This window comes from Crocodylus siamensis, chromosome 6, assembly GCF_052110815.1.
Source record: "Crocodylus siamensis isolate JL-2025a chromosome 6, ASM5211081v1, whole genome shotgun sequence".
NCBI lineage: Eukaryota > Metazoa > Chordata > Crocodylia > Crocodylidae > Crocodylus > Crocodylus siamensis.
Genome location: NC_143400.1, coordinates 86,617,113 through 86,634,738, shown reverse-complemented (window position 1 = coordinate 86,634,738; position 17,626 = coordinate 86,617,113). Strand labels below are relative to the sequence as shown.

The following is a 17,626-nucleotide window of genomic DNA, read 5'->3' as shown; positions in this document are numbered from 1 at the left end:
TGCACACTTCTCCCACTCAGGAGGAGCAAGAAAGCAACTCCAGGTCAGCAGGGCTCCGGAGGCGGTTGCACTGGGAAGGAGGATTGGGGAGGGGCACAGAGCAGCTGTCCAACCCCATAATCACTAGGACGGAAGGGACAAGCAAGTCCCCGCTTTTTCTTTCTCCTTTACTTTGAGTGACAAGTGGACACTGGGAGACAGGATCCCAGGGGTCCGTCAGCAGATGCTGGATGCTTTCTGTTAGATTCATTTGAAGTCCTAGTCAGCCTTAAGGCAGGGGGGTTTATGTACCCAAGTCGGCCTGAAGCTGAGGAACTGGCTGTGGGTGAAGACTGTACTGGCCAAGAATTCCCGACCCATCCCAGGGCAGGCAATCTGGGTGAAAGGAGATATCATCCAGAGGAAGACCTGCAGAGTGCAGCATTTATCCATGCCATGGACGTGGTAAGGGTGGGGTAAAAGGGAGGTTTGGAGCCCCATGAAGAATAGACTGGGGTCGAGACCTCTTTGCTTTTGGGGGCCACCTGAAGGGAACTGCCTTCCCAACAAGGAACATCAAAGATGTAGCAGGAGAGTAGGAGCAGCATCCATACCATCTAGGTGGCACCTGAGCCCAAGTCTCACCCTGACGTGACTTGGGAGCAAGGCACTTATCAAGAAGAGGCCGAAGCCCTACTACACCTACCAGCAACACCCACCATGACCATTCTATACCCTATCAAGTATGATTTTCCCTTTAGCCCTGTGAAATACCGAAGCAAAGCAGTCATTCAGGAGTTCAGTTTTCTCCACAGTGTCGGTAACTAGCCGTCCTGAGCTGTTAAGCAATGGCCCCACACTTTCATTTGTTTTCCTTCTATTCCATACATAGTTATAGAAGGACTTCTTATTGTCCTTGATTTCTGTTGCTAGTTTAAATTCAGTCACTACCTTAGCCTTTCTAATCTGCTCCCTACAAGTGTGGGCCGTTGTTGTTTAGTCCTCCTTGGGGATTGTCCCAAGCTTCCACTGTTTGTATCCCTCCCTCTTCTTTTTCAAGAGGACCATAATATCCCTATGAAGCCAAGGGGGCTTCCCAGCCCTTCTGCTACCTTTCCTTCACATGGGAATGGACTTCTTTTGTGCTTTGAGGATCATGTCCTTGAGGAACAACCATTCTTCATATACTTCTTTCACCTAAACACTCACAGTTAGGTGTCTCTCACCTTGCCCCCCCGAAGCTTGACCCAGATGGTTTTGAGCCGCTCATCTTTGGAGGTATACTGCTCCCTCACATAGAGAGCTACACCTCCACCTTTCTTCCCTACTCAGTCCCTTCTGTGCAGGGTGTAGCCCTCTGTGGCTATGTTTCAATCATGCGAGGCGTCCCATCAGGTCTCCATAATCCATACTAGATCATAATGTCCACCATGGCTAGGGAATACCGACAGTGCCTAAACACTCACTTACCTGTAGTGTTCAAGCTGGAGACCCGTCCTGGGCCAGGTAGCCCTGGTAAGCTGGAGGATGCCGCAGATGACCAGACACCTGGGAAAAAAAATCCAGGTATCAGCATAGGAGTGACCACAATAGATCAAAGGGTACAGACCCAATCATAACCCCACCCACATGGGATTTCATCAGCAGGTACACCTACGGCAGCCACAACAGCAAGACAGCAGCCCAAAGGGCATCAGCAGGACCCACTGACGGTAAGAAACCACCTGAGAACCCTTTTGGTTTTTTCTGCAGCATTTGAGTGGTTATGGATCCAAAATCCCCCAGTGCTGAAGTATCAGGACCATAAGGTTCATGTGGGCATTGGAAAACACCCCATGGGATACTGCAATATGTGTGACCAGGTACCAGCTGACCCAGAACATTGGTTCTCCCAGGATATACCCAAAATGGGGGACCATACAAATCACATCACGTGCAGCTTGGAGCACAAAAGAGAAGCACCAAATGCAGTGAGTATCGTTCCCTTGCTCGCTTGCGTCACTCAAGCAATATCAGTTCTGGTATTGTTAAGTTCCCAGTCTATCACTTGGAGAGGCCATAACTACATTCCTGCCAAGAACCATAAGGGCAAGCTTTCTGTGGGAACAGATGGTGTCTGCAGCACACCCAGATACCACTGAGACCAAACCAGACCATCCGACCAGGAAGGGCTGGGATGTAGAGGATGAGCCTCACAAAAGCAGTACCAGATGAAGAACCCGAGGTCATAGAGAAACACCGAACAACACCTTCAGGTAGAACCTCAGGTAACATCAAGTCATGGCGGATGAGTAGACCATGGCGCAGCATGCCCCAGTGGGCAAGGTATGCTAGGAGTGGTGTTGCAAACACGGGCCTGCCACAACCACCTATGACCTGCATATTTTTCCTTTATAAGACTGTAGGTCTTAGATTCTAGCTATATTAAAAATATGTTTGAATATACCAAGTTTACCAAGACAAAAATGTCTGCTCTACGCATGATCCACACATTATAATTTACAAACCACAATTTTACCTATCACACTGAATATGCTTCTCCAGACCACTGCTAAAAATATCAAATAACTTAGGGCTGAGAACCAAGCACTACAGCACATTAGTATAAACACCCTCACCCTTGCCAATTAACAACTACATTTCAAGATATCATTTTGCTAGTTTTATAGGTAGGTCCTCTATTGATTTTTAATCTTTAGATAAGATTATGTTTGGCACTCAGTTAAAAGCCAACCTGGAGGCTTTATTTCAAAATACAGATCAAAAAGCCAGGAATAGCCAACAAAAACGACCAGCTAAAAAACAACTTCCTTCTACTGGAAGATACCGTCTATAAACTGTAAATTGCATACCAGGCTTAAACCAGTTTGTTTTCTCACTGTTCCTCTCGCACTGTTTGAATGAATACCATAAATACTTTAATACGCGTAATTCCCAGAAACTGTATATATTATATGACAAAGTCAGTAGCCTAAACTTGTTGGACAGCCTTACAGAGGAACCAGGATGAAGCTCAACCCCACAATTCTCATACATCCTTCTATCACCTTGACTACTTTGTTGCATTGGAAAATTAAGCGTAAGAATATTCCAACATAAGGGGTGGATGAAGGCTTTGCAGACTTGTTAAGAAATATGAGGCAAACCCGTCTGTTTTTTCTTACAAGATTTCTACTACAGCCTTGAGGTGGCTTTGATATGCAGAGAGCACCTTAGGAACAATCAAAAATTGACTTTGCTATGCAGCTGGTAAGAATTTGCTGGATTCTTGTACTAGTCTGCCTTGCAAGAAGTTCATGTTTCCAGCTTTGCTATGAGCTGATTAATCACAAAGAAGCCATATGAGGCTTTCTGTTGAGGAACTAGACTTTTACTAAAATATGGCTCATTGAAGAAGTGAGAGAGGTCAGAAAACCAGTCTGCTTTTTGGCACGCTATTTAGATTACATACAACTGCAAGCTAAGACATTTGCCTGTCCTTGAGCCCTTATTGCTAACTGGAATGCCTAGATATGTTGTAATTTGCCCACATATAATTAATACCTTTGTTGTTGATACATTTTGCTATGCATGACGTTACTACCACTTTTTAGTTGGTTATCTTCAGGGAAGGAGAATGGGGTCTGTTGACCTCAGTCCAAAACTGTTTAATCTTGTTTTCCTTTAAGAGAAACAGAAGCATCAGTTGCTCCTCCCTTTTTTGCAGTACTGGTACTTGGAAAAAGAAATTTGTTGGTATGCTTCTCTACATATTAGCCCTTTCACACTCTAAAGACAGTGGTTCTTACCCAGGGTGCTGTAGCATTCTCAGTTTCCTTAAGATCCCTTCAAAGGTGACATGGGGTTCCACACAATTTTATCACTTTTAGGCGTGCAAAAATGATTCACAAGATAAACCCAGATATTTCAAACAGGAATCCATAGTGTTAAACATATTCTGCCTTCTTATATTCCGGAGTACTCCGCAACAGAAGAATTGCTCTAATACAGCAGTTCCCAATCTGCGATACAGGTACCACCAGTGGTACGCAGACAACCTGTCAGTACTATGCATTAACAGATGTATTATAATTACTTTATATGACAAAAATTTGCTGGTGGTACTTTCATTTTAAACTGGTGGTATGCAATCTTTCAGAGTTTGGGAACCACTACTCTATTAATTATCCATAAACTAAGCTGGGGAATAGAGTTGGGATACTAATAAAAAAATAAAACCTAAAAAAATAGTAAAAAGTAGTAGTAGTTTCCCTACTAAAAAATAAATAAATTAGCCAACCTAGCTTTACACCAGGTTTGCTGGGGAGATGGAGACCAAAGCCCTGAGGTAGGTGGGGAAGTGGGTCACCTGGAGGAAGCAGAAGCAAAAAGGGGAAACATGGGAGGCTTTCTCATTCTTCCTAAGAAACTAAGACAATCAGGTAATTACCTCAAATCCACGGAGCCTGGAAAACAAGGAGGAAGAATCAGAAGTCCTCACACATACATGGAAATATGATGTGATTGGAATAATAGAGACTTAGTGAGATAGCTTGCATGACTGGATGAGTATGGATCATGGATCAGTATAAACTGTTCAGGAAAGGAAGAAGAAGAGAAGTTGTTTTTTATGTAAAAGGGCTGTATGGTTGCTTAGAGGTACAGTATGTAACTGCAGATATGCCTGCAAAAGGTTTCCGGGGACAGCAACAAGGTTGATATTGTAATGGGTGCTTCCTATAAACTACCAGCCTAGGAGGATGAAGTGGATGAGGCTTTCTTCAGACAGTTAGCAGAAGTTTCCAGATCACAGGCTCAGGTTCTTCTGCGGGACTTCAATCACCCTGGCATCTGCTAGGAGGGTAACAGCCATACACAAGCAATCCAGGAAGTGATTGAAGAGCACTGGGGACAATTTCTTGGCACAAGTGTTGGAGAGGCCAACTAGGCGCTGTGCTCTTCATGTTCTACTGCTCACAGACAGAGATGAATTGGTGAGGAATGTAGTAGTTGAATGGCAGTTCCCAATTGGTGGGGAATGTAGTAAAGAGCTACAGGTTAGGGACTATTTAGAAAAGCTGGGTGCGTATAAGTCCATAGGGCCCAGGGGTCAGTCCTGGGGCCAGTTTTGTTCAATTTCTTCATCAATGATCTGAAAGATGGGACGAAGTGCATCCGTAGCAAGTTGGAAGATGACACCAAGCTAGGCAGAGTATTAGATAAGCTGCAGGGTAGGACTAGGATTCAGAGCCCCAGACAAATTGCAGGATTGGGCAAAAAGAAATTCAGTAAGGACAAGTCCAAAGTCCTGCACCTAGGACAGAACAATCCCATGAACTGGTACAGACTGGGGACCAATTTGCTAAGCAGCAGCTGTGCAGAAAACCTGGGGGTTACAGTGGACAATAAGCTGAATATGAGCCAAACAGCATGCCTTTGTTGGAAAGAAGGTTAATGGCATACTGGGCTGCATGAGTAGGAGCGCTGCCAGGAGATCAAGAGAAGTGATTATTTGCCTCTGTTTGGCACTCGTGAGGCCACATCTGGAGTACTGCGTCTAGTTTTGGGCCCCCCACGACAGAAAGCAGGTGAACAAACTGCAGAGAGTCCAACAGAGGCAACAAAAATGGTCAGAGTGGGGAGCATGAGTTGTGGAGAGAGGCTGAGGGAACTGGGCTTATTTAGTCTGGAGAAGAGAAGACTGAGGAGGGGATTTAATAGCAGCCTTCAAGTACCTGAAGGGTGATTTACAAAAAAGATGGAGCTAGACGGTTCTCGGTGGTGGCCAATAACAAAACAAGAAACAATGGTCTCAAGATTCAGCAAGTGAAATTATGTTAGATATTAGGAAAAACTCTCGCTAGGAGTGTAGTAAAGCACTTAAAAATGCTACCCAGAGAGGTAGTCGAATCTCCATCCTTAGAGGTTTTAAAGACCTGGGTAGACAAAGACCTGGTTGGGATGATCTAGATGGGGAAGATCCTGTTTTTAGCAGGCAGTTGCACTAGATGACCTCCTGAGGTCCCTTTCAATCCTAATTTTTTTATGGTTCTATGAAAACTAAGTAATGGCATTTTCCAAGAGAGGGGGGCCTTGGGTCTAAAAAGGTTGAGAATCATTGCTCTAAGAATAATGTAGAGGTGACTCTATAGACAAATTTAATCCGTTTTAGGAATTTTTCACACAGCCCTACTGATTCAAGCTGGCCTTGCATGCCAAAACTACCTCACAGCATATTTTTAGCTCTGAGTGTGTAGGCAAGGATGGTCCCACTCTGACACCCTGGGGACTGAAAAGATATAATTTGCTGCACTTTATGTAGGAGGCTAACATAATTTTTGAGTGTATCCTCGTGTAAGATTTCCCAAGGCTTCATGTGACACAAGATCATAAAACATATTTGTGCCTGATTTTATATATTTCACTATATCACTACTCACCTCACTGCTGTTTTCATGGTTTCATACAGCCGAAAAATCCTTAAGCTGTAAGGAGGCTCTGTTAGTAACAGGCTGGGTGAAAGTGATCTTGATTTAGGAGGAATCTCACTGTATCTGCCACATCAATCTGACCGTTGCATTAATGACATTATGGAAAAAAAGGAGGATCATGCACAGCTTCTGAAATAACATCCTGGCCTTCAGTGGCTACTATGAAGAGAATTCTTATCAACAGCCATAGGGACATGACGGTATAAAATTAAAGCCAGGAGTAGATATGAGTAGACAAAATCTGGAAAAACCCATTTAAATGAGCATCCTTCAGGATTATAGCTAGATCCTTTTAAGATCTACTCCTTTTCTAAGAGAATGTATAAAAGCCTGTTCTTATTTACATAATTCTGGTACCTCGCCACTGAAACAGTATTATGTACAAAAAAAGAAAATATTGTAAAACCCTTGCCTGTTAGGTGCATCTATCTTCTGTCTCAGGCCTCCATTAACTCAGGAGGAAATATTGGGTGTTGCAAGAAAGTGTTACATCAGTTCACACTGGATCTTATTTCTTTGCAGGAATAAGAAGGATACACCTATTCTGTATTCTTGAAATTCTCTGAGAAGCCCTTTTCTATATTCTTGAAACCCTCTCCTCTATGAGAAATCCTTATTGATTGCACATTCTTCCTATGATGAGAAGTTGCCTATGGATAAATTGAAAACAGCATAACTTAAAACGTGTATTTTTGTATGGATCATTCTGGGGGGGAGGGAGCCAATTCTGCTTTCCCATTCAAAAGAAAATATGGCACATTCAAGATGCAATGAACTGATACAAGATACATAATCAAGGAATAAGCCTGCTGTAAAGATTTGGGGGTCTGTCAACACTTCCAAGAGGTAGGCAAGGATTTAAATAGTTCAAGCTTTTCAAAGTGTATAGTTAGGTGACCAGTTACCAAAAATGCTGGGCAACAACAAAATGCTAGGTGCCCAAGTTTATAAAACCACGGGGTTTTCAAAAATATGACAATATATGGTTTTAGGGACTCACAGATTCACAGAAGTTTAGGGATGGAAGGGACCTTGTGAGATCATTGGGTCCAGCCACCCTGCGCTGGGCAGAAAAGACTGTTGGGGTCAATTAACCGCAGCAAGGTGTGCATCCAGTCTTCTTTTGAAGATCTCCAGGGGAGATGCCTGCACCACCCCTGCTGGGAATCCATTCCAGAGTCTGGCCACATGAATCATGAAGAAGTTTTTCCTATACCCAGTCTGAAACCCTCTTTAAGAAGTTTATGTTTGTTCTGCTAACTGTAGCATCACACTAGTGGTTCATATTCATTTTATGATCAATTATGACCCCCAGGTCCCTGTTGGACATGGTGCTAGGTAGTGTAGCACCACCAAGCCTGTAAATTCATTGCAGATTTTTTCTCCCACTTTACACTTCTCAGTGTTGAACAGCATCTAGTTCTGGTCCGCCCATTTAACTAATCTGTCTAGGTCTGCCTGGATTGTCAGCCTACCCTGATGAGTATACATAGCTTTTAGGCATCTGGTTTTGAAACCTTCAGCCTTAATATATTTTAGCCTTCGTCCAACATGAAATTGATTTTTTTTTTTCTTTTATACGAATGTCACTTATGTAGGTAACTTGAAAAGAAACAAACATTTGAAATACATAAACAGAGGGAATGTTATCATGCCCTCCAGACACAATAGATGTGCAATTTCACAAGGCAGTGATGTCACTGCAAAATGATGATCATTAACACGGGGAGTGGTGTTAGACAGGAAGAACTGAAATGGACTAATAAAAGGCCTCATGAAAAATAAGCAATCTTGCCTCCAGGAAACTTAAAAGGAAACTTTATGGTGTACATAATATTTCTGCCAATGCCCCTGACCTGCATATTAAACCACAATGAAAGGTTCGTGGGTACAGAACTGTGTCATTCTGCTAAATAGGGCCTGTACCCACAGATATTCTTCATCTTCAAATGACCTCCCTTAAGCACAGAATTCTCTCTCACGGGTGGCATAGCGGATGAATGCTACACACATGGACCAAAAAAATCATCTTGAGGAAATGTATGACATCAAGCAGCATAAAAAGGGAATGCTGATATAAAGGAAGAAGATAGCAAACTTCACAAAGATGGAATTTTCCATTTGCATGCAGTTCAATAAAGGAAGCCATTTCCCCACCCCAAAAATGAACCTCCTCACGTTCAAAACTGTTGTGGTGGACCATTTACTGGTTAACATTACACACTCCATATTGAGCTGCAGTTGAAGACCCTGTGGGAGCCTTAAGCTGGTTCAGAATCTGACTGCTCACTTTCTTAGAAATGGAAAGGGAGCTGGGAGCGCTCACCTTGAATAAATCAAGTTTTTTTAAAGTTATATATAAGAGCAGCTGAAATACAAGAACATATAAATAATACTAATCCTCAAAGGCAATATACAAAACATGTTTTGTAGATGAGCCTATGAACTTCATAAATCTACTGGATACAAAAAATCATGGACTAAATATAGGCATTGGCTTTATGGCACATTAGAACCTGCCCGACATGCGAGAACCCCAGGTAACTGCTCTACATTTTACCAGCGACATGCTACCACCAGGTCAACGTTCCCCTCTTCCCGTCCCCACCTACCTGTCTGTCACCTATTAACTCCCATCCCCTCTGATCTTCCTTGTCATGCATTTGCATTTTCACAGACCTGCATTTTGCATATTGGTTTAAGTTTCTATTCCACCCGGGACAGCACACAAACACCAGCACTCTTCCTATGCCCAGAGCTGACCCTAGGGGTATGCGGGGACTGGGGCATATTGGGGCCTGAGGGGGGAAGGAAGGAGGTGGCAAGCGGTCAGAGCATGAAGCCAGTGATGCACAGCAGCCACACAGATTGGTGGTGCCCTCAGGGGCACTGTCCCCAAAGCACGGGGCCCATGGTAATCACCCCGATTCATACCCCACCCCAAGGGACGGCTCTACCTATGCCTGAAAAAGGGTGTTTGTTCCTGAAAGCTTGTGAAGAACAATTTTTCCAAATTTTTTAGTTGGTCTAATAAAAGATATCAAATTTACCCCAAGACACTTATCTGGCTAAATAATACTGAACACTTTAGTCACACTTTTTAAGCACAGATTTTAAAACTTCTGATGTTTTAATGTTTTGACAAAACTGATTTTTATTGGAAAATCCTAATTATTTCAAGAAAATATTTCAACTTCTGAAACATTTTGATCAGTTTTCTCTTTTGTCTGTTCCAGAATGTATTTTGAAAATTGTTCCTACTCTGCAATGGGATTAAAGTGAGACTTTTTAAGTTCTAGCAAAAAATGAGGAAATCCTCCCCATACATCCAAAAAATCCAGAGACTCACATTATCAGGGCACTTGCATGGGATATGGGAGATACATATTTAAGTCCCAGTTCTGCCTGACTTGCAGTTAGAAATCTACTACAGCCTAGCTGAGTATGTCCTATTTTGGGATAGACTGTTCAATCTCATTTCTCATGAAAATTTTTAAAATAATTCATTTGCATCACAATGCAAAATGGGAAACTTTTTGAATTCTCAAAAGAATTCAGGGGATTGGAAAATTGTTTGCTGCCCTCTTTTAATTCCAAGTGTCATCAGCCCTAGTTTAGAGTTTTAGCTGAAGCAGATCTAATATTAACCCAACCTGCTCCTCCATACTGAACAACAGTTGAAGGACTTCACACCGTTTTCTTAAAATTATTTTTAGACATTATTAGAAGTCTGGGTTTTGCAGACATTCCTAATTCACCTGGCCATATACAGAGTACCAAATTTATTCAAATATAACATCTTTGTGAGAGAGAAGTGAAAGTTTCAATTTAGAGGACAGCATTAACAAAAAGCTTGTGCAAAATCTTTGGCATGGCGATGATGTACTATGGATATCAGTCTGGTTGATCAAACGTACTACATCCATGGGTGCAAGCTGTTAAGCCTTCTGAAGCTGATAAAAAGTATGACTGGTAAGGGACTGCAGAAACCTAACTTGGTTATTATAGGTGCAAGGACTATTGCTTCTAGGTTATTACCAAAACTCCAGATAGATGTGAGTGAATACTACTATTATTAAGGAAACTTTAACCAGGCAATTAGTGTGATTGATGAACATGGGAACAAGGGCTCAGTCTGGAGAAGTTCAGTTGGCCATATGAGCAAAATATGTCCAGTAAACATACTAAGTCAACCTAGCAGATTAAGTGAGATATGTCATCCAACAAAAGCTGTTGGATTTATTTTTTAAAAGTTCTGGGCCTCTTACTTTTCATCAGTCAAACAGGCTAACAACACCAACTGCTACAGAAACCCAGCCAGAAATGATAACATAAATCTTGTTATCATTTGCATAAAAATGATAACCTACATCATAATGCCAAAAGATGGAAGCTAGAAGAAGATATAAATACTGGAAAGTGCAAGGCTCAATAGAGAACCCTGAGAAAAACTGTACTCCATAAGAATATTATGAACATCAGTATTAGGAGATTGTCTTGTGTGCTGTACAATGTTTTTTATAATCATCAATGCAGTTGATTGCTACATTTCAGTAGGTTTCTACATGCACTATCTTTAGAATTGACATTACTAGAAAATGGAAAACTAAATGTAACAAGTTAGTATTAAAAACCGCTAAGAATAAAATTATTTCTGCATATTATTAGTCTTAAAAACCATTTAAAATAAATCATACATGGGAGGGATGCAATACCTGGGTCCCAAATATGCTAGGATTTGTGGGAGGTTACAATTTTTCACTCACACCAGCAATGCTCACAGGCCAGATGAAAGGGACAGGGCCAGTCCACACACTGGATCGAATCCCCTGCTCTAGGATAAGGCCCTGGGGCCCAGCACCACCCATTCCCTGCCCTGAGTTCCAGGAGTGGACCCTGGGGCACAACACTGCCCCCTCCTACCTCAGCATGGAGGGACCGCTGTCCGGGGGCCCAGCACCAGCCCCTCCCACTGGGATTGGTCCTCAGGGGCCTGGTATTGTCCCCTTCTGAACACTCACACAAGGATTGGGCCTGTGGCCCAGGGCTACCCCACTGGATGCAGCACGCAGGGTCCGGGACTCCCCAGCAGTGCATGTGCTTGGTGGCTGGGGAGTAGTGCCACTGCTCTCCCACCACCAAATTTCTGGACCCTTGGGCCAGGGACAGACATTACGCATAAACTGGTTTAAGTGATCAGGAACTGGTTTAAACCTGTAACAGAACAGACGTTCAGTGAACATAAACCAGTCTGAAAATAGCTAAAACCGGTTTGAGATAAACCTGGTTGAAAGTAATATCAGACTTAACTGATTTGGCTCAAACCAGTTTATGCACTGTCTGTCCCAGACCCTTTCCTGGTTTGAATTGAATCGAGACCCCCAGCATCCTGGCATGCTATCTGGGCTGGAAGAGACTCTATGCTCCAGCACAGCCAGGCTGACCTCACCCCTCTGCTCTGCAGCCCAAGTAGGGTAGGGGCAGGGGTCTGGCCAGAGAGGGGTTTAATGCCCTCTCCCTGTGCCACTCGCAAGGACCCAAGCCAAGGCTGCCTGCACCCCCCCACCCCACTGCTGCAGAAGCGGGGCACCATGGCCCCTGAGGCAGAGGTGAGCAGGAAGCAGAGTTCGTTTCTCCTCTACCCCACTGCCCAGAATAGGATGCCTCCTGCCCAGAATAGGCCCCCAGCTGCCTCCTCCACCACAGGCTGGAGGAATAACCCCACCCGCAGGGGCTCTGTCTGGCCATACCCCCTCCCCGCCACTGCAGCAGGAGGGACAGAGCTCTTACTGAGGGCGATAGCCCCTGTCACGCCATTGGGGAGAGCAAGCCCCTTCCCAGTGAGCCACTGCATGCAGCAGCACCAGACTGTGGAGCAGGCCAGAGCCCTGCAAGCCCCGGCAGTGCCGCTGTGCTCCACAATAGCTCTGCCGGCCCCCACAGCATGGCCCTGCCTGGAAGCTGTGACAGGCTCCTGCCCATTGAGCTGTCACCTTTTGCCACTCCAGCTGGTGGGAAAGGGCAGGGCCAGCCCCTGCTACTCATCCTCTGCTGGGGCAAGCCACTTAGGGGGCTTATACAGTCTTCATTATTCCCTCCCCCCCCCGCCCCCTGAGCTTCAGCTGTGGCCCATCTGGGCATACCTGCAGTCAAGGGTTGGCTCTAGCACGCCCCTGCGCCTGGCCTGAGCAACTGCAGGCATGTGTCTGCATTGCCTCAGTCCAGACAGCTTGTCTGTCCCGTTACAAACCAGTTCAGCCTAGGCAGGTTAGACTAACCTGCAAAGGTTCAACCAGTAAAGGCTATGGCTTTTTGAATATCTGTCCCTAGCTGTGGGGAGCTTTGCAGGTTGGATGACACAGGGATGTGGGTGGATCTGACCCACAGGTTGGAGGTAGAGCACCCTAGCCTTAGACCACTCTCATAGTGATGGACTGATGGACCTTAAAAGGTTGCAGTTCCTGCAAGGCTGATTCAACTCTTCACACACAGGTAAATTAATTGTTGCCTCATATACTTGGAATTCTTTAATTTAACATCTTTAAATTGGTTTGCTCTGACTCAGCAGTAAAGAAACAGTACCATGACATTTTTCACCATGGTTTTGCGCTAGAATAATCTGTCAGTCACTTACTCTTTTATAGGTTTGCGGTTTTGTTTATTGGGGGCGGGGATTACCCCATTTCTTCTCTGTTATTTCTTGCGTTCACTCTTTTTTGTCAAGTTATATGCAAGTTGTTATTTCTTTGAGAAAGGAACTTATTTTTCCTGTATTCTGTTAATCATTTTGCATATTTCCAGGTGCAGTCGAGTAATAAACAGCAGGCTTTCCACTTTGCCTGCTCTGGTCACATCTTTCTACCCGAAATGGCAGCTTAAAGAGACCTCGTAAAATGGCTTTGATTCTTTAGGTATTAAATACATACTATTAAAGTTTTGGTTAAATCTCACTGAAACCCAGCCATTGAGGAGAACTCGGGGGATCTGTAGTTACTTACAACCACTTCTTTTAAGGATCTGTCTTCTTTTAAAGAATCATGTAACTGAAATAATAGCAGCTCCCAACCAAAACACAAGTAAGTGCCACTGCCCAAAGCAAAAGTACATGTGAGGCCATTGAAGACTTTTAACTTTTGCGGAGAAGGGAATCACACAATTAGCAGGACTCATCAAATTACTTTCATATGTAAGGTATAAAAGTATATATTGTAGCATGAACTGAACTAATGTAGCTGATGTTAACATAGACTGTAATAGTAGTGAAATGTAACTATGTTAGTTTTGTCCTGTAAGTAACCTGAAAACTCCATTTTTGTACTCTTTTGCTTGACATAAGTGAATGAACTTTGTATGCCCTTTTTGAATGAGTGGATGTGAAAGGCTGAATGGTGAGAGAATGGCATGGAGATGGGAGAAGAAATAACTGTTTATGTAAGCAATAAGGTGACAAATGTAAGTTACCAGTCAGTAAACTAATTAATGGATGGCTGAAGAATCCCTCTGAGGCCTAAGACACGACAGGAGATAATGAGGAAGAGAGAGGCACACATCCTGCCAGATGGACAGCAAGAACACTCCGAGGCTGAAATACCAACTTTAGCGACCAAAGCTACCTCGGGCTGAGATGAGCTGAAGACGAATGAAGAACAATCGCAAAGACAAAAGCTGGGTATGGAAAAACCCCAAAGTGCTGAAACAAAGGACGCCAATCCGTATAAAAGAAGACTTCAAAAATGCCAAGTTGGGTAAGACTCTCTCTCAACTGCTGTTTCATTGGAGCACAGATGTGTGCGTTTCACCCTGCTCCAAAGCTGCTATCTACCGAATCTTTCTCTCTCTCTCAGTAAGGCCAGGGGCCACCCACCCAGTGCCATTACTGAACAACTGCTGCTGGTAACTATGTTTGAATGGAATGGTTGTTTTGTGTTTGTGTGTCTATCTGGATGGTATGTCCAAACCTCTATGTCTAATTCATGTAATCAATAAACGTGGCATTTTGCCTTATCCCTCTTTATAAGGTCTCGCTTGTGATTTGGCAATTGAAATTTAAAGTAAAATCATATCTTATAATGTACGAAAATTATATTAACTTGCCAGAATTTAGTATCCTATGAGCACATCTAAATGAGCTGCTATGTCACCATAGCAATGAGCTATGGCAACATAGCTCATCGCTACAGCAACATAGCATTGGCGGACGTGAACCATGATGCTGCTGCTACCAAGTGCATAGCAGCTCGTTGCTACTGTGGAGTAGGTTTGGAAACAACCTGTGTGGTGCTGGTACTGCACAGTACCAGTAGTAACTGTGCAGTCGGGCACATGTACAGAGGCACCCTATGTGTACCTAGCTGAAAAACTCACAGTAAGTTTTATTCTGCCTGAACTCCTACAAAAGTTGGTATAAAAGTGGTCCAGTGTGCATTTTTGGAAATAATTTTAGAGTTACTTTTATGGAGTGTGAAATTTTTCTTATGAAAATTCTGAGAGATTTATACTCATAAAATCACATTGGACCAAGTCAATATAATACTATGAAGTGCTCATGGATGTCTTAAAATTTTCAATTTAACAAAAAAACAAAAAAAAATTTAAAAAAGAATTATGTTCCTCCACAAGAGTGATAATAGCAAGATTCATTATTATTGTTGTTCAAGTGACACAGGAGCATTCAGCTAATAAAGCAGCTGATCTGACTGAACTTCCAAGGAGGCTTTATCATAGCTGATACATACTTCATCAACATTTATACCTATGTCATAACTTGGACAACCCCCATTATTTCCTAAGCTTATCATTATACAGAAATACTGAAATTATGCTGAAATAAAAAGATGGTCAAGAAATTCAGCTCAACCTTAGTCATGCCATAAATTACAATAGCATTTAATGTACTTTTGCCTGCAACCAGCTTATAGGAGAAAAAAGCATTTCTCAAATGCTAAGAGCATGTTTGTAACAATTTTGACAATTCTGGATTCTCAGATCAACCTTTCTGTGGTAGGAATAATGCATCCTGTCGTCACCAACCAACTGCACATTGCAAAAGTCTAACTGGCAGCATCGGGAGGTTAAGTAGCATGCTTAAATATTTTATTCAATTAACTTATTTCTGCTTGAAGGCACTTCCTTTGGCTGTAAAGTCACTGGATTTTGGAAACTAATATCAATGCTTATGCAATTTTAATTCGACTGATACGATAAAAGAGAAAAAGTACCATTTATCATGCAACGGCTTTACTTTCACACAATCTGCAGACTTTTTTTTCCCCACTCCCAGACTACCATCAGTTAACGAGCATTGTAACAAAGACAGCACACATACTTCTATTGTCAGTGATGCCTGATGGAGCAATTGGAATAAGTTTTCATGCGGTAGCTCAGACATGTGGCCAGCAATCTCGTTAGAGCTTGGGCATATCATCTTTTTAACAAGACTCATCCATATGTGGTCTAGTGCCTCAGAACTAGAACCAACTATATTCTTGAGTTTTCATGCATACATGACAAGTCAACCTCCAATAACGAACTGGAATTTAGAAAAAATCTGGCCATTCAGACTTGGATAAGCATTTGCTGCATCCTGGTACTTGCCTAGACCTCTCAATATTGAGTACCACAAGATCAATTCTGAATGCTTTCAACACCTGGTAATTTCAACACCATTTGAGGGCACCCAGCACTTCTCAAGAGTCTCTCAACACATTGCAATATTAGGTCAATAAGTATTTAAAACCAAATAAGACTAAAATATAGTTTTTAAATCAATTGCTGCTACCATGATGAGAAGTTAGTTTGTAGAATCTGTTACTCTTACAAAGCTGAAATTTGATCCCAAATTCCTAACAGACAAGAAACACTGTTCAGCCTACTAAACATTTTAAGAAGAATAACAAGCTAGCTGAGTCTCTTCAGCTGAGCACCAAAATGCGTGTAAGATGAAACAACCTGTGATATGAAAAAGTCTGCAGCGGCACTACATACAGCATCGTGCATATTGTATAGCGAGAAATTCAGAAGAACAACATGTTGGCAGAAATACAGAAGTAATCCCCCAAATCAAATCCAGAGTTCTCAGAAATGAGCCACACAAGTAGATCGAGCAAAATATTAATAGGCAATGAAAAGCCTTTACAAGACTGCCAATTTTATGTGGCATATAAAACTGGTCTAAGCAGAATACCGAGCATTAATGTTGATTTTACTGTTCATATACTGCAGATACCATATGATATGGTTTGGGATTCACCTGTCATTTATGAATTCTCTGCAAAAGAAAACACAAAAGATAAACAACAATCTACCAATATTATTTTTCATATTCACTATTTTCATTGTAGTTGTGTTCTGTTTTACTTGTCTAGCTCTTGTTTCCCTTCTTGCATTTTCTGTTATACCCATCATAAACTGCAAGGATAAGAAATGCACACACTAGAAGCATGATCCCACAGTAGGGCAACTGTATGTATGTATGGAGATATTGCCATTTGACATATATGCTTACAGTCTGATACTTTTATGTACACATATACTACACGCTGAAGTCATACTTAATTCTCTCTCTACTTTCCCTTTGTCGATGGTACAGAACAATCCTTCTGAAACGATCTGCTTTACAAAGATACTGCCCCTAGTTTGTCTATGTGGTGTTTGCACCTTCTCCCATGGAATACATAGACAAACGAATCAACCAAAACACTGGATTATACGCTCTGCTGGAAACATTCAACATTAAGCTTTTTGATAAAAAGAGCATGCCTGTAGAGCTGGTTAGCTTTTGCTAGGAATATATATTGTTGCAAGTCAGCCGGAGCAGCAGAAGGAACAGTAATTACTAGGAGTAGTAACAGCACATGTAATAATATAATTGTACAGTAAGAGTGAAATGACCTTTGTAAACAAAAACGAGAACTTTTTTGAATGGAGAATGACAGTAGCAGCAGCAGGTGTAGTGAATGACTGATGACAAAGTCCAATCAATGCCCATCCTCCGGCAATCAACAGGAAATTGATTGTGTGGGAAACACCCACTTGAGTGGAACAGATGATCCCTTGCTCAGTGATCTAGAAGAAGCTGAAAAGCAAGGACCCAATGTACCAAACTCTTGGAAGAAGCAGTTTATCTTTTATTCCACTGAATCCTAATATGCATCTGTTATTAATCAATAGCTGCTGAA

General features: G+C 42.5%; 1 protein-coding gene across 3 annotated transcripts in view; it reads right to left on the bottom strand.

Moving 5' to 3' along the window:
- The window catches only part of NAALADL2 (N-acetylated alpha-linked acidic dipeptidase like 2), a 1,083,795-nt gene that overhangs the window by 727,328 nt on the left and 338,841 nt on the right, over positions 1–17,626 (bottom strand). For all 3 annotated transcript variants that reach the window (XM_090052131.1, XM_090052132.1, XM_090052130.1), the window contains one exon: positions 1,450–1,527. In XM_090052131.1, coding sequence (XP_089908257.1) covers positions 1,450–1,527 — 78 coding nt within the window. The remainder of the gene's footprint in view (positions 1–1,449; positions 1,528–17,626) is intronic.